A 24,171-nucleotide genomic window follows, 5' to 3' on the forward strand; every position below is an offset into this window, starting at 1 on the left:
CTCCCTCGCCCCTCAAGCGCGCTTCCTCACGCGCATGGTGAGGGGACCGGAGAGGGGCGGAGACGGGCGGCATGTTGATAACATACCAAGCAAACTCGGCGAAAAGAAAACGTCAATATATATGTGTATATACATATCCACTGTATACTATATATCTAGAGAGGGAGCGGGCTTGAGGGCGTATCAAAATGTGTATTAGTCAAGTGACATCGACGTGTGCGTCCGCCTGCGCGCATGAGTGTCGGTGCCTTCGCTTGCTTGCCCCCCTCTCCCTTCCCTGTCCGGGCGACGTTTTCACGCGGAGTGAGCGGCGGAAGAAGAACACGAAAGGGGCGAAAGCAATCAAGATGGGGCGGCGGCATGCAAACACACGCGCGCTGCAGTGAGGGGGATGGAGTTGCAGCTTTACCGTGTATGTGTGTGTATGTGTGTATGTGAGTGTATGTATGTGCGTATACGTGTGTGTGTGTGCGTGTGTGGTGGTTTGGTGGTGCTTTCTCAGATGATAGGGGACGCTTACAACCCCGGCGTCAAGCAAGAAATTCGTGAGCCCCCCCCCCCCCTCCCCACCACCACCACCTGCTGACCGAGGAGAAGGGCTCCTTCATCTCTTTGCGGTGTAGAGAGGGAGAGGAGCGTGAGGTACAAGACCACACCAACTCAGCTATGACCACCACCTTCTCTTTCACTTTCCGTGCGTTGGATTGCCTCCACAACCCCTCCTGTCTCACTCCGGCTCTGCATCCTCTTCCCTCGCTAACCAACATTGAACAACCACACTCTCGACGTGCCGCTGCGCAGAGGTACGCAGCCCGCTTTCCAGCAGCACCACCAAACCACCACACACACACACACACACACACACACACACACACACACGCACACACACGCACAGAGAGAGAGAGAGAGAGAGCGGAAAGTCAACAAGGCAAGAAGTCACTTCCTTATTTCGCTCCGTGCACCCTCCTCCGATCCAACGCCAACACTGTCATGTGTTAGTATCATTGAACAGAACATAAACGCTCGCACAGACTTTGCACTCCTTTTTCTCACATTCTCCACCCTCTCCGCTCTCGTCCTGCGCATCTCTTTCAATCTGCTCGTTGTCTTCTTCGCTTGTGAGTGCGTTGCTGGTCCTCCTCCTCTCTGTTTCCCCACATATACACAGGCGCTGAGAAGCGACCATGGACGCTCTCTCTATGCGTCAGCAGCAGAGTCATGTGCATCAGACCGACAACCTTGTGCCGACGCGCACAGCTGTGCTGCACCTCCGCCCCGCCCCGACCGCGGAGGAGGCGGAGCGGGCGCAGCGGCAGCACGACATGCGTGTCACGTGGAACCCGGACGTGCGCGAGCCTGTCGACCAACACGTGAGCAAGTGCTGCTGCGTCTTCCACAAGAAGAAGCTCTTTGGAGAGAGTAGCAGCGACAGCAGCTCAAGCAGCACCGACAGCAGCGACGACGACGCCGACAGCGCGGGGGGTGTGGGCCACCAGGGAGGGTGCGGGTATGACTGCCAGCACGCTCACCATCACCCGCCACGCAAGCAGCGCCCCAAGTGCACGAAGGAGCATTGCTATTGTGGTACTCGTTTCCATTAAGCGAAGGACCGAGCGTTGCCACAGTGGGAGAGAAACATAGAGGCAACGATCCAGTGAAAGGCGAGGGGTGCTTGTGCGATGAACGCCCTCTTGCGCCCTGCGCCGTCCAGCACAGGAGGTGGTGAGTGAACGACAGCCCTACTCATGCCTCTCGGCCCTTCCCCTCTCCCCCTTCCCGCTCGCACTTCATCCCTGGCCAAGTCTGCGCCACCAACCTTCCTTCTGCCCCTCCTCTCTGTAGCCCGGCGCGCGTGCTCATCTGCGTTCATGTGCTGCTCTCTCTCTCTCTCTCTGTGGTTGTGCTCTTAGGTGGAGCGTCCGGTACATCCACCCATCCACCCATTCACACCCACACCCCGCCTGCACTCCCAACGACTGCTGCACTTGCGTGGTGTCGGTGAGCCTCGTCGTCTTTTTCCCCCACCCCCACCCCGTCCTCTCTGCGGCGGCGGCGTGCAGACAAGATAGTCCATCGCATTCATGCCCTGCTGCCTAACCCCACCCACCTACCCACCACTCCACCATTGTCGTTTCTCTGCGAAGCAGCTCTGCTGCTTCTATGCTGTTATCTTACGCTGTATTGTAGTGTAACCGTGCCGCGTCAGCACGGACATCATCAGCAAAAAAAAACTCACAACTTTTCGAAAACGGAAGTCAGCACGTTAAACGGCGCTCTCCCTGGCCTTGCTGCTGCTGCCCCCTCTCTCTCTGCGTGTGTGTGTGCGGAGAAAGGGGTGGGAGGGAGGGAGGGAGGGGGGAGGTATAATAAAGAGGACGCATCCCGCGGTGCTCACCTCCCCGCCTCTCTACACCTTTTCCGTCGATCCTCTTTGTCGGCTCCTCTGTTTCTGCCCGGTGCTATCGCGCCCGCAAGGGCCGGTGCACACCACGAAGGACACGCGACAAGTGAGCGACAGGATGTGGTAGCGGTGACAGCGGCACTGCGGCGGCCAACAACACCCACACTAAGCAACGCATGCAGCGAGTTACAGCAGGCGAAAGGCACTGCTCACATTGCACCCTCGTTCTCCACCACTCCATCCCACGCATCCCATTCAGTGACACGCACGCACGACGCGCCGTCCTCTTTTATAGTTCTCTGTGTGCGTGTGTAGTGAACAGCCCCCCTCACCCCTCCCCTCCCACCCAAACAACAGCGGTAGCAGCAGCACCAGCACCGACGAACGGGTACGTCAGATGGGCGAACGCCAACGGTAAACAGCAGGAATACTGGAGAAAAAATATGGGCGGCCTACGAGCAGGAACAGGAAGAGGAGGGAGGAAGGGCTGCAACCGGGCAGTCGCGCCTCATCTTTCCGCTCTCCGTTCTTTTTCGTGATGGTTTGCTTGCTTGCTTGCTTGCTTGCTTGAGCCTTCGTAGACGTTGTCATCATGAAGGCACAGCCAAAGCAGATTGGCTGCTACTTGGTCACCGAGGCGAGTCGCGAGGAAAGCTTCGTGGTATTGGAGGGCCACGAGGTCGACAATCCCAACCGGCACGTACGTGCCAAGGCCCTCCTGGAGGACCGTGCCGCGCCGGAGAACATTAGCGTGCGTATTGGCATTGAGGAGAATCTGCTCGGCCGCAGCGTAGCGTATCCGCGAGCTCGCTGTCGCGCCCTTGAGCAGGAGGAGGGCAAGAGCGTGCGAGCCAGCAACGATAGCTTAGCCGAGTTGTGGAGAGCTCGACCCCTTTAACCAGTCCCGTCTTGCATACTTCAGCCTTCCCAGCGGTGGCCATCAGCGACGCCAATGTGCCCCTTGAGTTCCACTGCTCCCAACACACGTGTGCTGCTTATTACATGATAAGATGCAAACCGCCTCGAAAATGTTTTTGATACGCGATTTTCTGCCCACCAGCGTTCAAAACGCCCTCGCACACGGATGCTTACCCGAGGCAGGCGCCGTCTTTTATGCCTAGCAGCTTGTCATGGCCGGTTCATTTCTTGCACCGGCATCACGTCGTGCATCGCAGTATTCGCACCGACCACATATACCTATCCAAGGCGGGCATGCAGGTACACCTGGGAGGGATGGGCGGGGCGTGTTCTGGAGAAGCAGCGCAGCGGCGGCGGTTGTGCGACTCTCGAGCCCCAGCGGTAGCAGCACCTCTCCGCTTCTCGACAGCAAGCGAAGCGGCAGCAGCGACACGCGCGCTGCTGCCGTTTGTGCCAAGGCGTGGCTGCTGCGGCACTCCTGATGCATCCTCCCTCCCTCACCTTCGCCCTTGTGCGTCTTTGCGAGAAGGAGTCGCATCTACTCTGTGAGCGTCTCAATGAGCCAGAGGCACACACCTATTTCTTCTCTCTGTTTATTTTCCTTCTCCGGCGGCGCCACTTCCATCGCTGTTACTTTCGTCGTGGTGCACCCTCCCCTCCTTCCCTCCCTCCCTCCCCTCTTCCCTCGACGACCCATCCTGACAGTGTTTCTTCCCTTTCTTCGCTGACCAAAGCAGCTGACCCACTTTTTCCTTTCCCTTCCCTTCCCTTACCTCTTTCTCACTGTATTCCCCTCCGCAGCTGCTCACCTGCACGCTAAGAAGGGTGCTTATGCCTATCGTCTATTTCATGTGCGTTGCATGCTCGTCCTCCCCGTACCTCGGGGTCTATGCGCACATGTGTGCGTGCGTGTGCAGTGTTGCCTCTGCATTGCTTCCTCGGACATTTTCCCCGTTTTCTTTTCTTGTTGGTGTTCGTCCTTCGCGCGTGAGGCGAGTTCTTTCGTCTGCGTGAGCGCGTCTTCTCGCTCTTGTCTGCACCCTCCCTCCCCCTCCCCCCTCCCCCGGCACACCCACACACTTTTCTCCCTCCTTTTCTCCCTCCGTTCCTGCCGCACCTTGTCCGCTCTTGGCCAACTCTGGTTCAGCCCCATTACGCGACCTTCGCACACACACACACACACACACACACATGTGCGCACGCACGTCTTTCTCCCTTTGGCTTTGTTGAATTAGTGTGCGCATGTGTGCGCGTCTGTGTGCCGCTGCGTTTCCATGCTTGGCGTGCGCATGTCCGCGTACCACAGGTGTAGGCCTCCGAGTCTTGCTTTCCGTGTGCGTGTGTAGGTTCGCTTGTGTGTGTGTGTGTGTGTGTGTGTGTGTGTGTGTGTGTGTGTATGCCTCCATACACCGGCAGCAGCAGCGGCAGCAGCGGGGGTGAGGTGAGGGAGTGCACCTACTGGACCACGCAGCAGCAGCAGTAGTCGATGGTTTTCAGTGGACGCACATGCGCGTGGCGTGCCAAGCGTAACTCCAGTCGGAAAAGAGAGCGAGACGAGGCGAGCGACAACGGCGTCGCGTGTGCTACGGAACGGCAAACATAATACAAGGGAAGGGACGCGGCCGCCACGTGTGTGCCGGTGCGCTGGCGCCTTGCAGACGTCGATGAGACGTGACAGGGAAGAGAAGCGGAACAACATGCTGCCTCCGTTCCTTCCCTTCGTCGCGCCTTCAAGGCTGAACCTCTCTTGCCCAACGCGCTTCGCCTCTTTACGTATACCTCCTTCTCCTGCCCTCTCGCTATCTGCTCTGCACACATGTGCTTTCACTCTGGCGGGGACATGCCTGACCTGTCCTCCTTATCCCCACCCCTCCCCCACACGCACCCACCGGGGTGGTGGTGGTGGTGGTGGTGCATGCTTAGCCCAAGCGGGGCTAAGCACGCGGAAAGGAGATTGTGAGAAATCTGTGTGTGTGTGTGTGTGTGTGTGTGTGTGTGTGTGTGTGTGTGCGTGCAACAGGCTTGGCGGCATCAACGGCGCCGTGGCTGCGCCGCACAGCAGCTCAGCACTTCTGAGGCGCACACGCGCTCGACGAGGTAGACACTTCCCACTCACCTAAAGGTGCCTGCACATGCCGCCTCAGTTCCGTGGTTGTGTGCGTCGCTGCTGCGGCGCCAACGCGACTTTGTGCCCAGCATCTGCGGCACATGAGACCCATATGCGCCTCATGACACGGATGACCAGTGTGCACGTGTGCGGCAGCACTATGGCGCTGCGCACCCGCGGCGTCAGTTGGGGTGTGGCTGCTACAAGGTGCTCGTATCGGTGTGTGAGTGGTGGCAGCTCGCAGCACCAGCAGCACCACGTCGCCGCCGACGAGCTCCGCGCTGCTCTGCGTACGCTGGGACTCGCCGAAGAAAGCACTGATGCGGAGGTAAAGCGAGCCTTTCAAGCCTTTGCTATACAACACCACCCCGACACAAATCTTGTTTCGGCGGCAGCGCCGTCGAGCTCAGACGAGGCGAGCAGCAGCACCAGGAGCCAAGCACACGCGGCGGAGCGCATGCGACTTGGCACAGAGGCGTACCAGCTCCTTCGGCGGATCCCATATGGGGTGCGGCAGCATATTCTACGCGGGGAGGGGCAGAGCGGTGGTGTTGGTGTGCGAGGCCGGTTTCGTGGCCCGCACGACGCCAACTTCACGTTTACGGCGGAAGAGTACGCGAAGGTGCAGCGGATTTACCAAGGTGACCGTCACCGTCGCCGGCGCCACCGCGGCGGTCGTGACAAGAGCGGTGGCGCCGACGACGGCAACGGCGACGGCGACGAAGCCCTCTTCGACGCCCGAACGGAGGAGGGCCGTCGCCGCATTGCCCGGCTGAACGAATTCCAAACTCGTGTCGTAGAGATGCGCCGGCGAGGCATCCGCGACGACCTGCCGCCGTGGAGGGTCTACGAGAACGACAAGGGCGCCGACACAGCGGGCGATAGCAGGTCAGCGTCGACAAGTGGAGGTAACGCCGGGGATGGACATCAGGAGCGTCACGGCAGCCGCGCCGGCGGCACCGGCCTGCGCAATACAAACCGCCTGGGCCTGCACTTCTTCAACGTCACCACAGCCAGCTTGAGGGAGGTGCGCGATCTCTATCGTAGCCGACCAGGCTTCGCGGGGATGGACGGCAGTTCCTACGACAACCCACACAGCGCTGCGCGCGTCGCGCCGGAGATCAGCACCAACCCGCACCTGCACCAGTACATCTTGATGAAAAGTCGTGCGCAGGAAAAGGCGATCGTGGACCGTGCCGTGGGGCGGCCGCTCCTCCTGTTCCTCCTGCTGGCTTCCCTCTCGGCCGCGATGGTAATGATGGCGGCGACGGTGCGATCGTATCGCGTGCGCATGCAGAAGGATGAGGATCTTCGCCGGCGTGACGAGGAGCGAGGCGGCGCATGACCAACGCGTGGAGTGGGGGCGGGGCGTGTAGTCGAACACCGAGGCCTCCTGCCCACGAGTCGGATACGAGCCAGTCCCGCAGCGAAGGCGAGAAAAGTAAAAAGGAGGCGCGGCCACCACAACCAACGGAAGAGAATTACCAGCAGCAGCGGCGGCTGAGGGGATGGACAGGTGTGTCTGCCTGCAAGTGTGCGCATGTGCATGTGCTTAGCGCGCACCTGGATGAGGAGTAAGAATGGTGTGGAGGGGGAGGGGCGTCAGGTGAAAGAGCGTAAGGAGAGGAGGTGTGGAACGCGGCCAGTGATCCCCCTCCCTCACAGGTGCCGAGAGACGCGCACGCATGCACACGTACACACATGAACCGCACACGTAGATAGTTCTGTTGTTGTGCTTTCTCTTCTCACGCCCTGCGGGAGTGCAGCTCGCTCGCTCTCCCCTCTGCCGCGCATCCAGCTATTCTTGCATGTGATCTACGCTTACCAGGCCCTCGCCACCCATCGCCAGTGCTGCCTTGTCGATCACCACCGCCAGCTCTCGCTCTCCTTCTCCTCCTGCAAATCTCCTCCTCTTACGGTGATGGTCTTTCGGCTACGTGACCATCTTCGCACACACACGCGAATCAGCGGCCCACAAAGGCGCACGCACCCCCCGCCCCCATCCTTCCCCTCCTCCTTCGCCAGCCGTGTCACACATACGCCGTCACGGACTGAGACCGACGAACTGCGTTGTTGCTCGCTTTCCATAAACGTCTATTCTCTTTCTCTTTGGTTGATATTGCACACTTGCTCCCAGACACACACACACACACACGCACACGCACACACACACTTCTTCTTTCGGTGTGTGCATGCCTCCCCGGACTGTCCTGCTTTTTCAGTATCGCCATCGCCGCCACTGCCACGCAACTCACGCGTCTCTTCATCCGGTGAAGTCTTGTTTTCGTTTACAGTCTCCGGTGGATGCTCGATCTTCGGTGCAGGTGACTACATCCTCTTTCGCATCTCCGTCCACCCTGCTGCGTTGATCCCTCTCCCTCCCTGCGTGCCCGCTCTCATTCTGACACACCGACGCGCTTGCACACCCATTATGCGCAGCTGCTCGCTGGCGCCGCCATCAATTTCCTTCCTTCACCACCACTGCCCACGACCACAATCACTGCTACCTCGTACACAAGCCTATCCCCACCCATACACATTGTGAGGGACCACATACTTATGGAGGCCCACACGGCGGTGACGTCGCCGTCACCATCATCACCGCCTGCTGCTGATGCCCTGACTTCGGACGGGGATGTCAGGGCAACGGTCACTCGACACTTCGACGCGCAACGCAGCAACAGTGGCGCCAGTGCCCTGGACCACGACAGCACCAGCAGCGAGTGGATCGCTGCGCCTGTGAGCGAGTTGGAGCCCACAGCCACGGCAGCGAGCTCCATGAACGCGGTGGTGCCCCGCGGTGCCACCTACCCCACCGCGCGTCCCGCAGTGGATGCGGAGCAGGACTACCAAAACCTGTCTTCTCAAGCCGGCGACGAGCCGTCGAGGGGGGACGTTGCGACCGCCGCGGTGGGGCGCAATGGCGGCCTGCGTCGCGGCAGCCCGCAGCGGCAGCAACGCTCTGTCGCCCGTCTGCACGCAGACACCGTCGCAGCCGAGGACAGTGCGCCCTGTCCGCACCGGGCGGGCTGCCACCATAACCATCACCACTGCCACCGCGCTCATCGCCACACCCACCATAACCACCCAGCAAGAGCGAGGAAAGCGGTGGCACCCACAGCCACCACTACCACCGCTGCTGCGCCAGCTGCTGACACGCACCCGCGTACCTTCTCCCAAGACCTGCTCTTGGCCCAGCCCTCCGGCACGAGCGACAGGAGCGGCAGTTGCGGCTCTAGTTGCCCTTCTAGCAGCAGCAGCGGCAGTCACAGCACTTGCAGCTACGACACCTTCACAGCAAACTGCAGCTCGGCCACGAGCTTCATATCCGTCCAGACACCGGTTAGCTTGATCGACACGACATACCACACGTTGTTTTCTCCGGAGCTGTCGTGGCTCAATCGCGAGGCCATCGTGGAGCATATCGTCGGACATCGCCCGCGCGCGTACCACAAGTGGGTGTGGCGCAAGGCAAGGGACTACCAGGAGCTGCACGCGCTGAGCGTTCACAAAAACAGCGTGTATCAGCAGCTGACCACAGCTGCTGGTCGCTCCGTAGTGATGGAAGCCAGGACAGGGGGTATGACCGCGGCGCACCTGCACTCCGCCTTCAAGGTGTCGCCGACCGCCTCCTTGACGCCGCCGCCGGGTGACGCCGCCGGTGGTGCCTCCGTGGGCAGCGGGAGGGCGTCGTTGGAGATACCACTGCAGACCGCGCCGTCGGACCCGTCCTCGAGTCCAGTCGCCCCGGTCGTCGGGCTTGCAGACGCCAGGGAAGGCGTGAGCGACGCTGGAAGGGGCGCCGCGGCGGAGAGTTTGGCCCGCACATGGACCACAGCAGCATCGCCACCGACGGAGTCTCCTCTGGGCTTACATCCCTTGCCGTCGACCGGCAGCTCCGACAAGGTGGCCGGCGGCTCGAGGCTACCACCTATCTCTTCCTCCGCTTCGAGCGATATGCCCTGTGAGCTGATGAGCCAGCTCCCCATGTACACGATACCGACGTCGCAGCAGGGGCCCGAGTGCTTCAAGACGGCCGCCCAGGGCGGCACCAGCACGCTGATCATCGTCATGATGGGCCTGCCCGCCCGCGGCAAGACGTTCCTGGCGCAAAAAATTTGCCGGCTGCTGAGGTGGCACGGGAGCCGCGCGAAGATGCAGAACATCCAGGTGGCGTGGCGCCGCATGCTGCTAGACTGGGAGGCGGCGCATCCGGAGATGGCGGCGTGCAGCGCACACGCAGAGGCAGAGCAGGCGGAGGAGCAGGAGCAGGAGGCAAGTGCGCCCGCTGGTGAAGGGAGCGTCGCCGACGAGGGGCCGCCTGGCGAGCGAGGCGCCTCCCATAGGATTCCGCGACCTATAGGGATGCCAGCTGACGAGGGCACCTCCACAGCCTCTTCGCAGGCGGCTGCGAGCATAGCGCCGGCACCGCCCGCGTTTACTCGGTCAAACTCTCTTGCAGACACCAACTCGACGCCGGTCGCGCGCAACTTGGCGACGGGGTCCCTGAACGCATCCGCGCGGTGTGCCGTGACTGCAAGCCTGAGCAGCGGGTCCGCGCTGACTTCATCCATGCCCTCTGCGAGGAAGACCACCGCGGCGACAGCCACCACCGTGAACGCCATTTTCAGAGCAGGGTATGACTACAGCTGCACCCTCTCCGACACTGGCGTCGCTGCGGGGCCGCTGACGTCCGCGAACACCTCCATTGTCTGCCTCGACTGCAGCGCATCACCCGTGTGCCCGTCCATGCAGGCGCACACGGCCTCCTCGCTCGAGGACAGCGCCGCGATACCCGCATCAGACGTTGCCTCTGCCTCTTCTTTACTATCAGGGACGCGCCACCCCGCTAACGTGGTGGCCGACGTCACCGCAAATGCCCCGCGTGGTTTCCTTGTGCGACACTCGTCGACTGCCGCCATGTCAGCGGAGACGACGAGTGACAGCGGCGGGCCGAGACTTGAGGCTTCTGCAGGGGAGTCGCCGTGCACGACCGCCGGCGTCGACAGCTTCCCGCCGCCGCCGCCGCCGCCGCCGGAGGTGCTGCGCACTCGGCACTTCCGAGAGCTCATCAAGCGGCCCGCGAGCGTCGCTCGGCGCCTCTACCGCCACGTGCTGCAAAGCTTTTCGGAGGACTGCCGCCTCTTCTTCCAGCACGGCGGCGAGGTGGTTGTGCTGAACGACGACTTCATTACAGAGGAGCTGCGGCAGGAGGCGGAGGCGCTGTTCCGCCCACTGGCGACGCAGTTCTTCTACATAGAGGTGATCCGAGACGCCGAGGAGGACCCGCTCGACTTTGTGCGGTGCAAGATTCGCGATCCGATGGAGTATCCGCTCAGCGTCATCGACCCCGCGTCGGCTTCGGACGACTTCCACGAGCGGCTGGCGTTTTTGGAGAGCGTGTACGAGACGCTGACGGAGGCACCCAATACGAAGAGGAACGCGCGCCAGACACCAACCGCGCGTGCTTCTGGGGCTACTGCGAGCGTCGATATCGCGGATGGCCTCGATGCCAAGGCGTCGGTCGAGCGTGACACGGGGCTTGCCTGCCCGCCCACGACGTCGCCGGAGTCAACGCACCACCGGCAACAGTCGACGCGGACGCGCGGCTACGTGAAGATTATGAACTCGAGCACGATTGAGACCCACGGCATCTCTGGTTACCTGGCCAGCCGCATAATCTCGTACGTCATGAACCTGTCGCAGGTGAAGATCCAGCATCCTATCTACTTTGTGCTTCACGGTGAGAGCTACTACAATGTGGAGGGCCGCATCGGTGGCAACCCGCCGCTCACGGAACAGGGCATGCGGGACGCTGTGGCGCTGCTCGAGTTCCTTGGCTCGCTGAAGCGCCACCTCGAACACGTAGACCGTGTGCAGCGCGCACATCATCACAATCAGCAACGCCTTCACTCGGGAGCGGCTGGCAACGACGAGGGCAGCAGCACGGCAACTGAAGCCTCTGCAAACACGGCGAGTACGCTGGAGATGTGGACAAGCCAGCTGCGGCGCGCCATTCAGACCACTGAACTGAGCGAGCGTCTGCTGAACATCCGCACGCTGCGCTGGAGCAGCCTCAACGAGATCCACGCCGGGGTATGCGAGGACATGACATACGCCGAGGTAAAGGAGCGCTACCCGCTCATCGACTACTTTAGCAAGCTCAACAAGTACAGCTTCCGGTACCCCGAGGGCGAGAGCTACCAGGACCTCGTCATTCGACTGGAGCCCGTCATCATGGAGCTCGAGAACGCCGACAAGGTCGTTGTCGTCGTGGCGCACCAGGCAGTGCTGCGCTGCCTGCTTGCCTACTTTGGCAGCACCTCGGCGGAGAGCAGTATCGGCGTCGAGGTGCCGCATCGCACAGTTTGGCGCTGCACGTACGATTCGAAGGGGATCGCCATCCTGGACGAGTTGAAGCTGGACAGCAATGAGGCAGGCTCCCACCTTCCGAGACGAGAGGGCTCGCCGACAGCGTCGGCGGCGAACACGTCGAGCACCTGAGACAGCGATGATTGAAGGGGCTCCTTCGCCCTTCCCTTCTCTGCTGACCTCCGCGGGAACGGAAGGAATGCACAAAACAAGCGCCGCCGGCCATTGAGGGGTGAGACGGCTTCGCCTCATGAAGCTGTGGGTGACACGAAATGAGGGCGTGCTAGCAGCTCTCTCACCACCCACAGCCCTCCCTCCGCCTTCCACGGAAGGCGCTACGCGTGCCTATGCGTGAGGGAGAGAGCGCGCGGCCCACTTACACTCCGTGTCGTCGTCATCACCGTTGTTGCCGATCCCACCACCACCACCACCACCAACCCGCGCCGTCCGTGTACCGAGCGCGTCTGTTGGTGCCGCCTTCATAAAGAACGACATATCGCAAGCGGGCTACGCTAGCGGGCGAGGTGGAGCAGCGGGCCGCCACACCGCCACAGCGCAGGCACCAACAAACATCACAGAGGACTGGATTGCAGCAGCGACTTGCGAGCTCTTCCCCCCTGCCCCCATCCCGTCCAGCCTCACCCCACCTCTTCCTGCTTGTGTATCTGCCCCATCGGCACAGGCCAAACACACACACACACACACTCACTCACACACGCACATAGACACAGACACGTACGCCCTCTGCCGAAGGGCCACTGCCCTTCGCTCTTTCTCTATGTATTTCATGCGATTTGTGGCGTTGTTTGCGCGCTCTCCCGCCTTACTTGTACGTGTGTGTGTGTGTGTGTGTGTGTGTATGGAGCGAGGGAGAGGGTGGGAGGGAGTCTGCTTTCGGGTTTGGATGTTGCTGGTGTGATGCTCGTTATTCTTTTTTCGTGTGTTTGTGTGCGCGTGTCTGCGTTGTGTCTGGCGGCTTCTTGTCGTGAGAGTCGTGCGCGGGGCTCACGCCTGTGCGGGCAATCCGCCCCTCCCCTCCCTCGGACTCCTTTTTGTTCCCTCCAGTCGTGTTGCTCTTTCTCTCGTGTGTGCGTGTGTGCATCCGTGGCGTAGTCGCACGCGCGCACGCGCAAGCACCTCGTCCACCCTTTCCTCTCTCTTTCCTTTACGTCTTGCTTCTTTTTGTTGCTGAATTTACGTAGCCCGCCTACGACAACTCGTCACTTTTCCTCCTTCCTGCCCTCCGTCCCTATCACGATGAGTACCACCACTCCGCCCTTGCCCATCTCTCTGCTTCCCTCGCCCTCTCTGAGTGCCGTACACGTCTGCGTTGGCGGATCATCATGCGCAGCAGCGCTCTCTTGTGCTTTCATGGTTCGATTTTGACTGTCTTTTTGTCCATCGGGGGCGCGCAGGCACCGACGTGGACGTCGCATGCGTGCACGCCTGCATGCACCCGTACACACCCGACTGCACCGAAAAACAAACCAAAATGACAACGGGCCATAGAGCAGACGAGCAGGGCGTCGTGGATGGGAGAAAAGTCGCCACCAGCCGGGATGCCGCGGAGCGAGGCCGTGGTAGCGAAGCGGGGGGAGGGGGGCTGGGTCTTTTTTTTTCGCCTCTCCTCAACCCGCCCGCCTCTCCTTCCGCAAGAGTCCAACTCTTGTGCCCTCCCTTTATCACCGCTGGCGGCATGCACCTCACTCACCTGCACGCGCGGTGGCTGGTGTCGCTTCGCGTCCGTGCGTGTGGGCGCTGCCGCAGCACTCGAGGCTGGCGAAGAACAGCAACGACAACCAACAGTGCCCAGTGGCATGCCTGCATATTCGTAAGCGCGCCGACTGCTCGGACTCCTCGCCACTCCGCACTTTTTTCTCTTCGTTCCTTTAATGTTTCCGGCTGACCATCATCGACATCCTTCGTCATCCCTCCCTCTCCCTCATCCCCATCACCACTGCAATACACGACCACCTTCAGTAAGCACTTCTCCTGCCCCCTCCTCCCCACCTCGCAGACCCCCACCCTCTGCGGCGGGCTGCCGTTGCGCTCCTCTCTCCTGCTGCAGGCAAGCAGGCTTTAGCGACGACGGCGCCATAGGCCATCACGTACACCTAACGCGTACCCAAGACGCACACACACACATACATCTATGTGCATAGGTGGGTGGGTCGTGCGTGCGTGTGCTGTGTTGTGTTGTATGTACATGCCACGCCCCATCTCGACGACCTGACGTGGGCCTTTGCCGTTACATTAGACGACCTAACTGAGTTGAGTAACCGTAAATCGTGGACGGAGGTGGTTAGCTTGCTGCGCCCGCCCCGCCCTCCCTGTGTGTGTGTGCTTGTGTGTGTTTGATATCCTCCCGCCTCCTTCACCAACAGAGCAGGTGCCTTCGTTGGGCACACAGACACGCACAGCCAGAGACGCAGACACAGACACCAACGCTGCTTTCCTTCCTCCAACACATAACAGAGGGCATCACATCACTGCCGTCACAAAGCCACGCTTGCACACTACACTGGGGTGGTGGCGGCGGGTGGCACTTGTGCCGTAGCGCATGCTGAGAGGAGAACGCAGGACTGAACCCTTTCCTCCACCGGTCAAGACCGGCTGTGTCCGCGCTTCCGTTCCGTATATATATATATATATAATCTTGTGGCTGCTGTTTCTCCGGCTCGTTGCCTTCTTTATTGGCCGCGGCTCCTCATAGACGCGCTCTTGCCATCACGACGGTCTTCGGTGTGCATCTTTAGGCTACTCCGAGGCCTGCAACACCACTTCGCCTATCTCTTGGCCGCCTTTCTTAACGCCCGCTCGTCCCTCCCCCTATCCCGAGAAGACGACGAGGTGTGTGTGTGTGTGTCTCTCTCTCTCTCTCTCGCTCTCTTCATCTGCCAAGCTCAAGTCTGTCTGTCTGTCTCACTCTCTCGCTCTCTGCGTGGAAGCGGAGCAGGCGAGTGCTGCCACGGTGTTTGCTGTAGAAGAGAGCACAACACACGTTCAACACAGAGAGGCAACCGGTAAACGTTTTTTTTTCTGGCGTCTCGTTGTGGCTGCGGCTCTCTTGTTGCGTGGCTGTGCGACTGCCGCCACTGCGACTGCCGCCAAGCGTTTCGTTTCCGTTTTTGAAGGGTTTTCCACGTTTCCTGTTGCGGTCGTCGCCATCACCTTCTTCTGCGTGTGTCACTCTCCTAAGATCAACTACCGTCTTTTCAGTCGTGTGCGTGCGTGTGTGAAGTGGCGTGTCCATTCCACTGTCCGGTCTGGCGTTTATAGCTCCTCTGCATTCTCTGGAGATTCGATGCGTCCTATCTTTATGGGACCCTACCCGACACGCTACTCGCGTGCTCGGTGCTGCACGACCGCGGCTGGCTTTGCTGCATCGGCGCGCGCCACCGCCGCCGTCGCTGCCACGACCACGACCACAGACGCCGTAGCTGCCGCCTCCGCTGCTCTCGCTGCCATACCACCACTCCGTGCGCTGCACAAGATGCGCAAGCTTACTGACTCCCATATGCGGCGGCGATCTGTGACAGACGCCTTGCCTTACACCCCTTCCTCCTCCGTCGCCCCAACGCCGTCGTCGCTGCCGATGCTAGCCGCTAGGGCCACAGCTGTGCAGGCGCTGAACAGCCTGTCATTGCAGACAGCGCCCACCTCGACGCAGCTGGCCAGGCTGCCGGTGCGCATACTCACGCAACTTGTGCAATGGCGTCGGGCACGCAACTACCGTGCACCGGTGTTGGCGTCCGCGGCGGGCGACGCTGACTTGTGTGGCAGTCACTCCGGCACTTGGACTACCCGTGCCCAGCGCCGTGGGTTGGCAGCGCGTCTGCGCTCCGGCATCCGATGGGCGGCGGCAATGAAGGCGCTTGAAGCAGCAGCAAACACACAGTCAGCGGCAACACCGTTGGTGTTGCTCGCATCCGCTTCTCCTCCCTGCTCTTGCGGCACCGCGCAGTCGATCATCTCTGGCTCGGCGGCAGCCTCGGCGGACTCGTCTAGCACCGGGGCCGCTGTCACCGCCCCAGCCGGCTCGCTGCACACAGCGAGGCGCTGCTACTCCTCTGCCGCTAGCGCAGACAGTCCAACCGCGGCCACGACAGCCGCATCTGCTACGCCACAGCCTGAGAGTGCCGCTTCGCGTGTGGCAGCTGACAGCGCTGTAAGCAAGGCGGGGTGCAGTGAGCACCGGCCAGATGAGCGCGAGGGCAGCGCAGCCGACAGCAGCAGCAGCGTGCGCGAGAGGTTCACGGAGGAAGAGAAGGCGAAGGAGGATTGCGAGACAGCTGCGGTGCCGTCTTTCGCCGAGATCTATGATGCGTTCCGCACCCTTCAACTCATCCAGGATGATGGGCACGTTGTGCGCGAGTGGACGGCAACGCATGTGAAGCAGGCGTATCGGACACTGGCGAAGCAGCTGCACCCTGACGTTGCCGGCGGTGACGACGAGCTGATGGAGCAGGTGAACACGTCCTACGACTTGCTCATGGGCTTGTCCGCGGAGCTGGCGGACAACTACCGCATGTGGCTGGAGACGGGTGGTGAGGCAGAGCTGCAGCTGCAGCGCGCTCACGATCAACAGGATTTGCTCGGCTCTCGCTGGACGTCCCGTGAAGTGGAGCAGCTCATGATGGTTGGATGGTGCGCCACGCTATCTGGTTTCGCCATGTACGCTGTGTGGCGCGCTCTCTACGGCACCTCGCCAGTAGTCAACTCTGTGGGTGGTGCAGCTACTATTGGAGGCAGCGCTGTCGGTGGCTGCAGCAAGGTACATTGCAGCATCAACGTCGCGGGTGTGCACCCCGTTGCCACTCGACTGACGTTTCCGCGGGCAGGCGCAACAGTGTCGACGGCCGCGGGCGTGCAGTACGGCGTGGTGAGCATCGGCAACAGTGCGCTGTGGATGCCGCCGCATCTATCCTTCCAGATGCTGCAGCTGGTGCGAACGGCCGTGTCGCGCTACGCCTTGGCGGTGGCGCTCACGCTGGCGGCTTGGATGAACACCGTCATGCTGCAGCGCGTTCTTCAGCGGATGCTCATCGGCGGCGGTGGCGAGAGTGCAGGTTGAGGGAGCGCCGAGGGGAGGCGAAGGGACGGCGGCGGCGGCGGCAAGAGTTAGAATCGTACTGAGAGGGGGCGAGAGCGATATAGAGCGTGAGGAAGCCCTGACGGCCCCCTTCGCTCTCGCTGTTGCTGCTGCCGCCAGCACCACATCTGCCCCTGTGCTCCCTTTCTTCTCTCTCCCTTTCTCCGCGCCCTTCGTCAGTATCGAAGTGCCTGGTGCTTGTGCACGTGCAGAACGTGCTATCCTTATCCCTAGACCCTCCTCTTCCTCCCTTCTCTACCCTTGCCAGCCGATTCGATTGGTGGAAAAGCATGAGAGGAGCGAAGGGTGAGGGTAAGAGAGCAGCGGTGGCGGATAAGGGCGGGTGGTGGTGGTGGTGGTGATGGTGCTTCGTTTCAGCCAACTAGATGTCTCTGTCTTAACGGTGGTGGCGGCTGCAGTGAGGTGGTTGGCCAGGTGGTGATGATGATGCTGGTGTTGGCGGCACTGGTAGAGGTCGACCCGCGTTCATGGTGCCTTTTCTTTTTTCCCTCAGTGCGACAGAGCACCATCATGACGGATAGCGGTGACTTGTAACAACTGCCGCGGCTGGTGGTGGTGGTGTTGGTGGTGGTGGTGGTGCTGCTGCAGCTGCTCCGCATAGGCTTCCTCTTCCACTAGTTCTTTGCATGGTCGGCGTCTCACATCTATACACATATACACATATATACATATATATATATATAGACAGACAGACAATATACATGTGTGTGTGTATATGTAAATGACGTTATGCTTTTTATTATCTTTAATTTTAATTTCGTATGTGGCTGCGTGCCTTTTGCGGTGAAGTGTCTCCTTGCTTCTCTCTGCGACGGTGGCCCCCTCCCTCCCCCTCCCCCCGATGACGGAGGGACACTTCAGTGCGTGGTATCTAAGGTTCCAGTGCCTACTCTGTGTCAGGGAGGCCAGAGCGAGTCATCGATGTGGATGCTCGCGGTCACACCCTGGATGGTGCTTCATCGGAGAGACCTGCGATAGCGAGCCCGCTTGCACCATCCACATGATGGGCAAAAAGTGTCCGCGTGGCTCGAGCGTATGCCATACCCGGCCCTCGCACCGACTGCTGGTGTGGGGTGCCTGAGAGGCGCCCTGCTAGGCAGGGGGTGGGTGGGCAGCGTTTGAGGCAGAGACCCTGCTCAGATGGCTGCGTTGGCGCATTGCTGCAACACACGCGTGTTTCCCGCTGCTTCGCACCAGGCGATGGGGCGGTCGTGACGAGCCGGGGCTCGAGAGGGGAGTGGAGCTCCGGTTCTACGGCAAGCATCGGGCGGAGGGGCACAGTTACGCTACACGGTTATAACTCTTGTTGTTTTTGTTTTCCTCTTGTTGATAAACGGAGTTTTGTGTGTGTCTGTCTCTGTTTCGTTCTGGGAGTCTCTGCGTCTTGTCTTTACTACGGGCCCGCCCCCTCTCCGTGGTTCTCCATGCTCCCTCCTGTGTCCTCGCACTCGCGTCGGAATCCGACGTTCGATAGAGCATCTCGTGCATCTGTGGAAAGGTCTGCCTGTGTGTATGGGGGGGGGGCGCGTGTGCTTGAGAGACAAGTTTTCTTGTCTCGCCGTTGCTCGTGCGGGAGTCGGTCGACACACCGACCAGCACATCTGCTGTGAGCGGATCCGCGTAGGTGAGGGAGGGGTGGGGGTGTTGGAAGGCGTTTGCGGTCGCTGTCTCGCTCGCTCGCTTTCTTGCAGTTTTCCGTCCCTTCCTCCCGCGCACCCCTCACGTTTGTTGTTGTGTTTTTGTGATGGCCCCTCCCGTGCCCGTCCGTGCTCGCACACGCTTCTCACTCCTGCGTTCCACTTGCAGCGGATCCGTCCTACATGGGCAATCCAGCAAGTCGTGGCACTGTGGTCATCATCATCATCTCTCCTCTTTCCTTTTGCTGGTCCATTCTCCGCCGATCCCCGCATCAACGGCTCACACACAAACACACACACACACACACATTCGCATGTGTCTCCCTGTGTTCTTCCTCTACGACGACGACCACCGCGATGCCCAGTCACATCGCTATCGGATACGCGCTGGCATCGCTGTACAACCAGCCGCGCCTCTGTGTAAGACTGAACACCCTCACCCACACGTAAACGCAGAGAGAGAGAGGCGCACAAGGAGGTGCGAAGCATTCAGACCCGACATGTCGTGTGCCACACGCACGCATACACACGCACACTGCCTCACAGCCCCCACCCCTCTCATTGCCAGTACCGCCCAGGCCACCATATTACGTAGCGGAAGTGGCAAGAGCTCTCCTTCCTCCCCTACTCTCCCGCTCTGTCGCGCCGCTGTTCCTGTGTGCACCTCCGCGCACTCTTCGCGGTTGTTGTCGGGACCGACATCCGCTCACTGCCGCCGTAGCCGTAGCCGAGCGCACGCACTCCCCCGACTTTCTCAGCGGGTTTTGGCGTGCGCTGATTGCACTGCCATTTGTGTGCACCAACCCCCTCCATCCCATCCCCACCTCTCCGTCCTTTCCCCCCCCTTAGCATCACCCGCCCATCAGCGCCGTTGTGGCGGCGTGCATTCGCTGTTTTCGCACGCTCTCCTCCATCTCGTCTTGCCCCACCCAACCTTCTTCTTGTGTTGACTGTGGGGCACAGCTTGCACCCTATCTCTTCGCATTGTCCGATACACCAGCGACCGTGAAGAGGCCGCACCAGTGGTGTGTGGAATAGCGTGCGTCGGCTGTTTACCATCACAAGCCGCCGGCAGCCCCCTTCCCTCCACTCCCCCTCTCTTCCTCTGCCGTCTGCCGTCTTCCTTTCTGATTTGAAAGCGAAAGAAAATGTGCCTGCCATCGCTGCCCTTCCGGACATGTCTCACCACCCCGGCTGCGACCACCATGACGGCGAGAACTGGATACTACCTCAAGCGGGCATCGCGCGCCGCTGCGGTGTTCTTCCACTCGAGCCACCGCTGCTGCGCTGCTGTCGGCGCTACCTCTCTTTGCCGGGTTTCTCTCCCTTGCCACCCACTGCTGCTGCTGATGGCGATGCGCAGTGACGCGGCGACGATCTCGCCGGCGGTAGCTAGCCCTCGGCGCCTGCGTGGGCACACTACCTCCGCGCGCGTCTCACGGTCGTTGCCATCGCTATCCTTGACCTCGTCGCTGTCTCTCGCCTCCTCGTCGTCCGCTCACCGCTGCACTCCCATCGGGGCATTCATGGCGAGCGGCGGTCCCTCCGCCATGTCGGCGTGGTGCATGGCGCGCCGCCAGGCCTCGACTGGGCGCCGCCCCACCTTCACCGAAATCGCAGAGGCGCTGCAGGTGCTGGAGGTCAGCATCGACGTGGACCCGAAGGCGCTCAAGAAGAGGTACCGCGAACTTGTGAAGAAGAACCACCCTGACGCTGGTGGGGAGGAGGCGACGATGGCCCGCGTCACTGTCGCCTACGAGCGCCTCAGCGAGCTCACGAATCGGGAGAGGGAAGCGTTTAAGCTGCAGAAGAAGATGTTTCACAGTGGCGGCGGCGCGTCCCCGGCAGCATCGCGCCGCTACCGCCCCGGCCCACCGGGCGGCTTCGGCTACGCGGCACCAAACGAGCCGTTTCAGGCGCAGGCGGCGAACATGTACGGGCAGTATTATCAGCAAGACGCCAACAACGCCTACCACCAGGCACACAGCAAGGGGCAGCACGGCTACTGGAACCACTTCCACAACCGCGGCGGCTCCGGCGGCTTCGCCGAGAACCCCTTCACTTCCAGAAGTCCGTTCAGCATGTACGCGCAGGTTCAGCGCGCCCGCTTCATGCCGCCTGGCTCGCTGCTCATCCAAGGGTTAGTCGTCTACCTTGTCTTGTCCACCATGTTCCTCTTCGCTTATCGGTCGTACCGCGACTGGCGGCACGACGACGGCTGGCGCATGTCGGAGAGTCTGGCGCGACATGAGCAGATGGAAGAGCTGCACCGCATTCGGCAAGAGATGCACGAGCGCGCGCGCGCCATGCAGCGCCTCGACGACGAAGACGCGGCGGCCGCGTCGTACCGCAGTCGGCAGTACGTTGGGGAGTCGCCCACGGCTCGCGCGTACGAGTACGCCCGTCAGCGCCGGATACAAGCGCTGCAGGCGCAGCAGGAGACTGCCGCGAACCTGCCGGAGCTGCGCGGGTGGCCTAAGGTGGGGGAGGACAAGGGGCGCATCATCAAGCGTGCGCAGGACCCGTCTGGCATTGTATTCTTTGAGCCACGCAAGGAGGACAGCCGACGTCGCCAGATCGAGAATCATCGCAGGGGCAGCGATTTTGCGCGCTCCTCTTCGAGTGAGTCGCCGTCGCCACAGCTGAACGAGGCTGCTCGAGGGCCTCTGTGTGGTGCGGCGACTGCATCGCCGCTTGCCGCAGACAGCAGTGCCCCGCTACCACCCGAAGCGAACGTCAGCTCCGTTGTGGTGAAGCCGGTGGGTAGTGAGCAGGAGGCGCAGGCCGTCATGCGCGGCATCTTCGGTGATCTTCGCAAGATTGTCTCGTAGAGAAGAGGCACGCTCGCTTGCGCCTCCCTTTTTTCGATGCCGCAGCTGCGTGCAGACGTGTGAGCCGGTGTGGTGGCTGATCAAGTCTTCTTTGCTGCTGCTGTTGTTGTTGTTGTTAATGGACCGACGTGCGCCGTGATGCCGTGGCATCATGCTTCTCTGTCTCCTTCCTTCTCTGCATAGGCGCGCACCACGGCGTCAACAACGTGGCGTTCTCTGCATATGTGTGTGTGTGTGTGCGTGCGTGTGTGCAGTCCCGTGGTTTTCGCTTGTGATGGCGCATTCGTTGACAGTGGTGCTCTTCATCCAAAGGGCGTCTCTTTTCCTCCTCCTCCTCCTCCCCGACAGTCTTCCGCGTCCTCACCCGCTGTTCGTGTCGCTCGTGTTCGCTTGGCTGTCGTACTCTCCCCCCCCCGCGCGCACCCACATCGCCCATCTGCCTGCGCCTCCGTTGGCGTCCTGCCGAAGGGTCGCGCCTGGCAGCACATGCTTTCGTACTTCCTGATCTGTTCGTGCGTAAGTACACACCTCTCCCCCTTCCTCCCTCTCCACAACTCGATCGAGACACACACACACACACACACACATACAGGTCTTCCTACGGACGCGATCAGCACGCTGGAGCGCAACCGACGCACTGTGCACTGACGATGTCTTCATCATCTTCCAGCTTGCCTGCCGCCGCGTCCTTGCCAGCAACGCACGCCACCCCACCAGGTGCCTTGTCCTCTTCGGTAGTATCATCTTCAGCGCCCATGTGCACTCATCTGCCGCTGCCGCCACCGCCGCCGCAGCCGCAGGAGCAACAGGCGAATAAGCGAAGTCTCAGAAATGACACGCACGCTGGTCAGATGTTGCGGGAGCAGCAGCAGATGATGGAGCAGCTCATGAGCACCGGGCTCGTGCAGGCGGCGGACCTCCTCGAGTTCGGCTTCAGCGCCGCGGAGCTCCGCGCCGCCGGGCTGCACCTTCCACCGCCACACCACCGCGCTGGCGAGCAGACCAAGGGTGGCCTGGAAGCCGCACAAGCCGAGCGGATGGCAGATGCCCACGGTGAGGATAGTCGCCGCCGCGGGGTGCCTCGGAAGCGCGCTTGGTGCGACGACGCAGCACAGGCGCGACCGCAGAAGAACGAGCGCGTGGCACCATCGCCTGTTGTAAGTGGCGCCGCCGCAACCACGCTGTCCGCTGCGGAAACGACTCGAGAGCCGCAGACGGTCGCAAAGTCTGTGGCGACGCCTGCCTTACTGTCGGAGGAGACGCGTGCACGGAGCCTGCACGCCGCGAAGCTCGTGGAGCAGACGCAGAGCCTGCGGCGGCACCGCGGTGATCAGGACTGTGCTCGGTGGCTGTGCTACGACGATACAGACGACGAGGAGGTGTCTAGCACCGCATCAACAGGGACGTCCTCGGGGGAGGCGACCGCGGCGCTCGCCTCGATGGCGCGGGCGGCGGAAACGCTGCCGAAGGCGCGCTGCAACACGGCTCTCGCTTTCAGCGGACTGGACGTTGCGGTTGTGAGGGAGATTGCACAGCGGCTGCAGGACGAAAGTGGCCACGACGCCTCTGTTGAGAGCCGCCGCACACGCGAGTACGTCGAGTCCCGCGAGAATGGCAATACCCCCTACATGTAAAGCCGAGCTAACTGCAGAGTGTACGCACCGCGTGCGAGGGATGCGCACACCAACATACGAACGCCGAGGTGCATGGATGGCGGCATGTGCGTGCGTGTGAGTTTGGAACCATCCACCGGACCATCGTTTCCTTCCTTCCTTTTGGTTTTCGTGTTGAACCGCGCATACTCGCCCTGCCCCTTCTCTTCCTCGGCCCCGCACCATCGTACTGCTGCGTTACTTCCCAGCCGGAACATAGATTCGCCTGCTCGCCTCCCGCCTCGTCCCTCTTCAGCACACACACACGGGCTTGCTACGTGGCGCTGACGATGAGGGGTGGAGAAAGGAGGCGTCAAGGCGCGCACGTAAGTATAGAGAAACGTAGGCGTGGAGCGCACGCGCTGGTGAGCCGTTGCAGACGCGCACACACCCGGTGATATACTGTCCAGATGATAACTGGGACGCTAGCGCGCACGACCGACCTCGATAGAGCCCCTCGGCCCCTCGCATCCCTAACACACGGTACCGTCTCGTTCGCCTGCTCCACCACCGTTCTTTGGAGGGGGTGGGGTGGGGAGGACAGCATGGCCATAGAAGACCGTACCCGTGCGCTCATACACATGGCCCACGCAAACACTCGTACACCTAGCCACTGCACGCGTCCGCGAGCGCATTCTGCCTCCTTTCTCATCACGCCCTCCGTCGTCGTTCCTTCGTGCGGGTGCGCATGTCTCGTGTGATCGCTCGCGGATCGGCACAGCACGGCAGTCTTTCTGTCCCTTTCTTTTCGTATGGGCGTAGGTGTATGTGTACGCTGCGCCGTGCTCACGAGCGCGCAAACCTCAACGAGTCACCACTTCGGCGTCGCACATCGCGGCGTATTCCGCTTGACGCAGCATCTGCCTCCCTCTTCTTCCGTTGGCACGCTCTAGGTCAGTCGACGACGAGTTACCCCCGAAGGACGTTGCGCCGGTATCCTCAGCACACCATGTGATGACACCTCTCTGCCTCACAAACCGCCAGTGTTCGCCTTTCTCGCCAACAAACAGCTGCTCTGCACCTTTCTTTTCCCTTCTTTCTGCAACATCACCAACGCGGCGATGTGCCCCCCTCCCTCCTCTCTTCTTTCCCACACACACACACACACACACACGTACATACATCTACATACACTCACAC

General features: G+C 61.2%; 6 protein-coding genes and 1 pseudogene across 6 annotated transcripts, besides 1 other annotated feature; all 7 read left to right on the forward strand.

Annotated features, from left to right (window-relative positions):
* Window positions 1-1,184: 1,184 nt before the first annotated feature.
* Window positions 1,185-1,601, forward strand: LMJF_07_0743 (conserved hypothetical protein; the record flags this gene model as incomplete). The annotated part of the gene is made up of 1 exon (XM_001680930.1): window positions 1,185-1,601. The coding sequence occupies one exon, from the start codon at window positions 1,185-1,187 to the stop codon at window positions 1,599-1,601; it is 417 nt and encodes a 138-aa protein (XP_001680982.1).
* Window positions 1,602-2,993: 1,392 nt separating this feature from the next.
* LMJF_07_0745 lies at window positions 2,994-4,021 on the forward strand (annotated as a pseudogene).
* Window positions 2,994-4,021: a sequence feature.
* Window positions 4,022-5,883: 1,862 nt separating this feature from the next.
* On the forward strand, window positions 5,884-6,771 carry LMJF_07_0750 (conserved hypothetical protein; the record flags this gene model as incomplete). Its single annotated transcript, XM_001680932.1, has 1 exon — window positions 5,884-6,771. One exon carries the CDS (start codon window positions 5,884-5,886, stop codon window positions 6,769-6,771), a length of 888 nt encoding a protein of 295 aa, XP_001680984.1.
* Window positions 6,772-8,204: 1,433 nt separating this feature from the next.
* On the forward strand, window positions 8,205-11,930 carry LMJF_07_0760 (putative 6-phosphofructo-2-kinase/fructose-2,6-biphosphatase; the record flags this gene model as incomplete). Its single annotated transcript, XM_001680933.1, has 1 exon — window positions 8,205-11,930. One exon carries the CDS (start codon window positions 8,205-8,207, stop codon window positions 11,928-11,930), a length of 3,726 nt encoding a protein of 1,241 aa, XP_001680985.1.
* Window positions 11,931-15,663: 3,733 nt separating this feature from the next.
* Window positions 15,664-16,872, forward strand: LMJF_07_0770 (DNAJ-domain transmembrane-like protein; the record flags this gene model as incomplete). Its single annotated transcript, XM_001680934.1, has 1 exon — window positions 15,664-16,872. One exon carries the CDS (start codon window positions 15,664-15,666, stop codon window positions 16,870-16,872), a length of 1,209 nt encoding a protein of 402 aa, XP_001680986.1.
* A 3,607-nt stretch (window positions 16,873-20,479) lies between these two features.
* LMJF_07_0780 (conserved hypothetical protein) lies at window positions 20,480-21,379 on the forward strand (the record flags this gene model as incomplete). The annotated part of the gene is made up of 1 exon (XM_001680935.1): window positions 20,480-21,379. One exon carries the CDS (start codon window positions 20,480-20,482, stop codon window positions 21,377-21,379), a length of 900 nt encoding a protein of 299 aa, XP_001680987.1.
* Window positions 21,380-22,134: 755 nt separating this feature from the next.
* On the forward strand, window positions 22,135-23,013 carry LMJF_07_0790 (conserved hypothetical protein; the record flags this gene model as incomplete). The annotated part of the gene is made up of 1 exon (XM_001680936.1): window positions 22,135-23,013. One exon carries the CDS (start codon window positions 22,135-22,137, stop codon window positions 23,011-23,013), a length of 879 nt encoding a protein of 292 aa, XP_001680988.1.
* Between the last annotated feature and the right edge of the window lie 1,158 nt (window positions 23,014-24,171).

This window comes from Leishmania major, chromosome 7 (assembly GCF_000002725.2).
Source record: "Leishmania major strain Friedlin complete genome, chromosome 7".
Taxonomy (NCBI): Eukaryota; Euglenozoa; class Kinetoplastea; order Trypanosomatida; family Trypanosomatidae; genus Leishmania; species Leishmania major.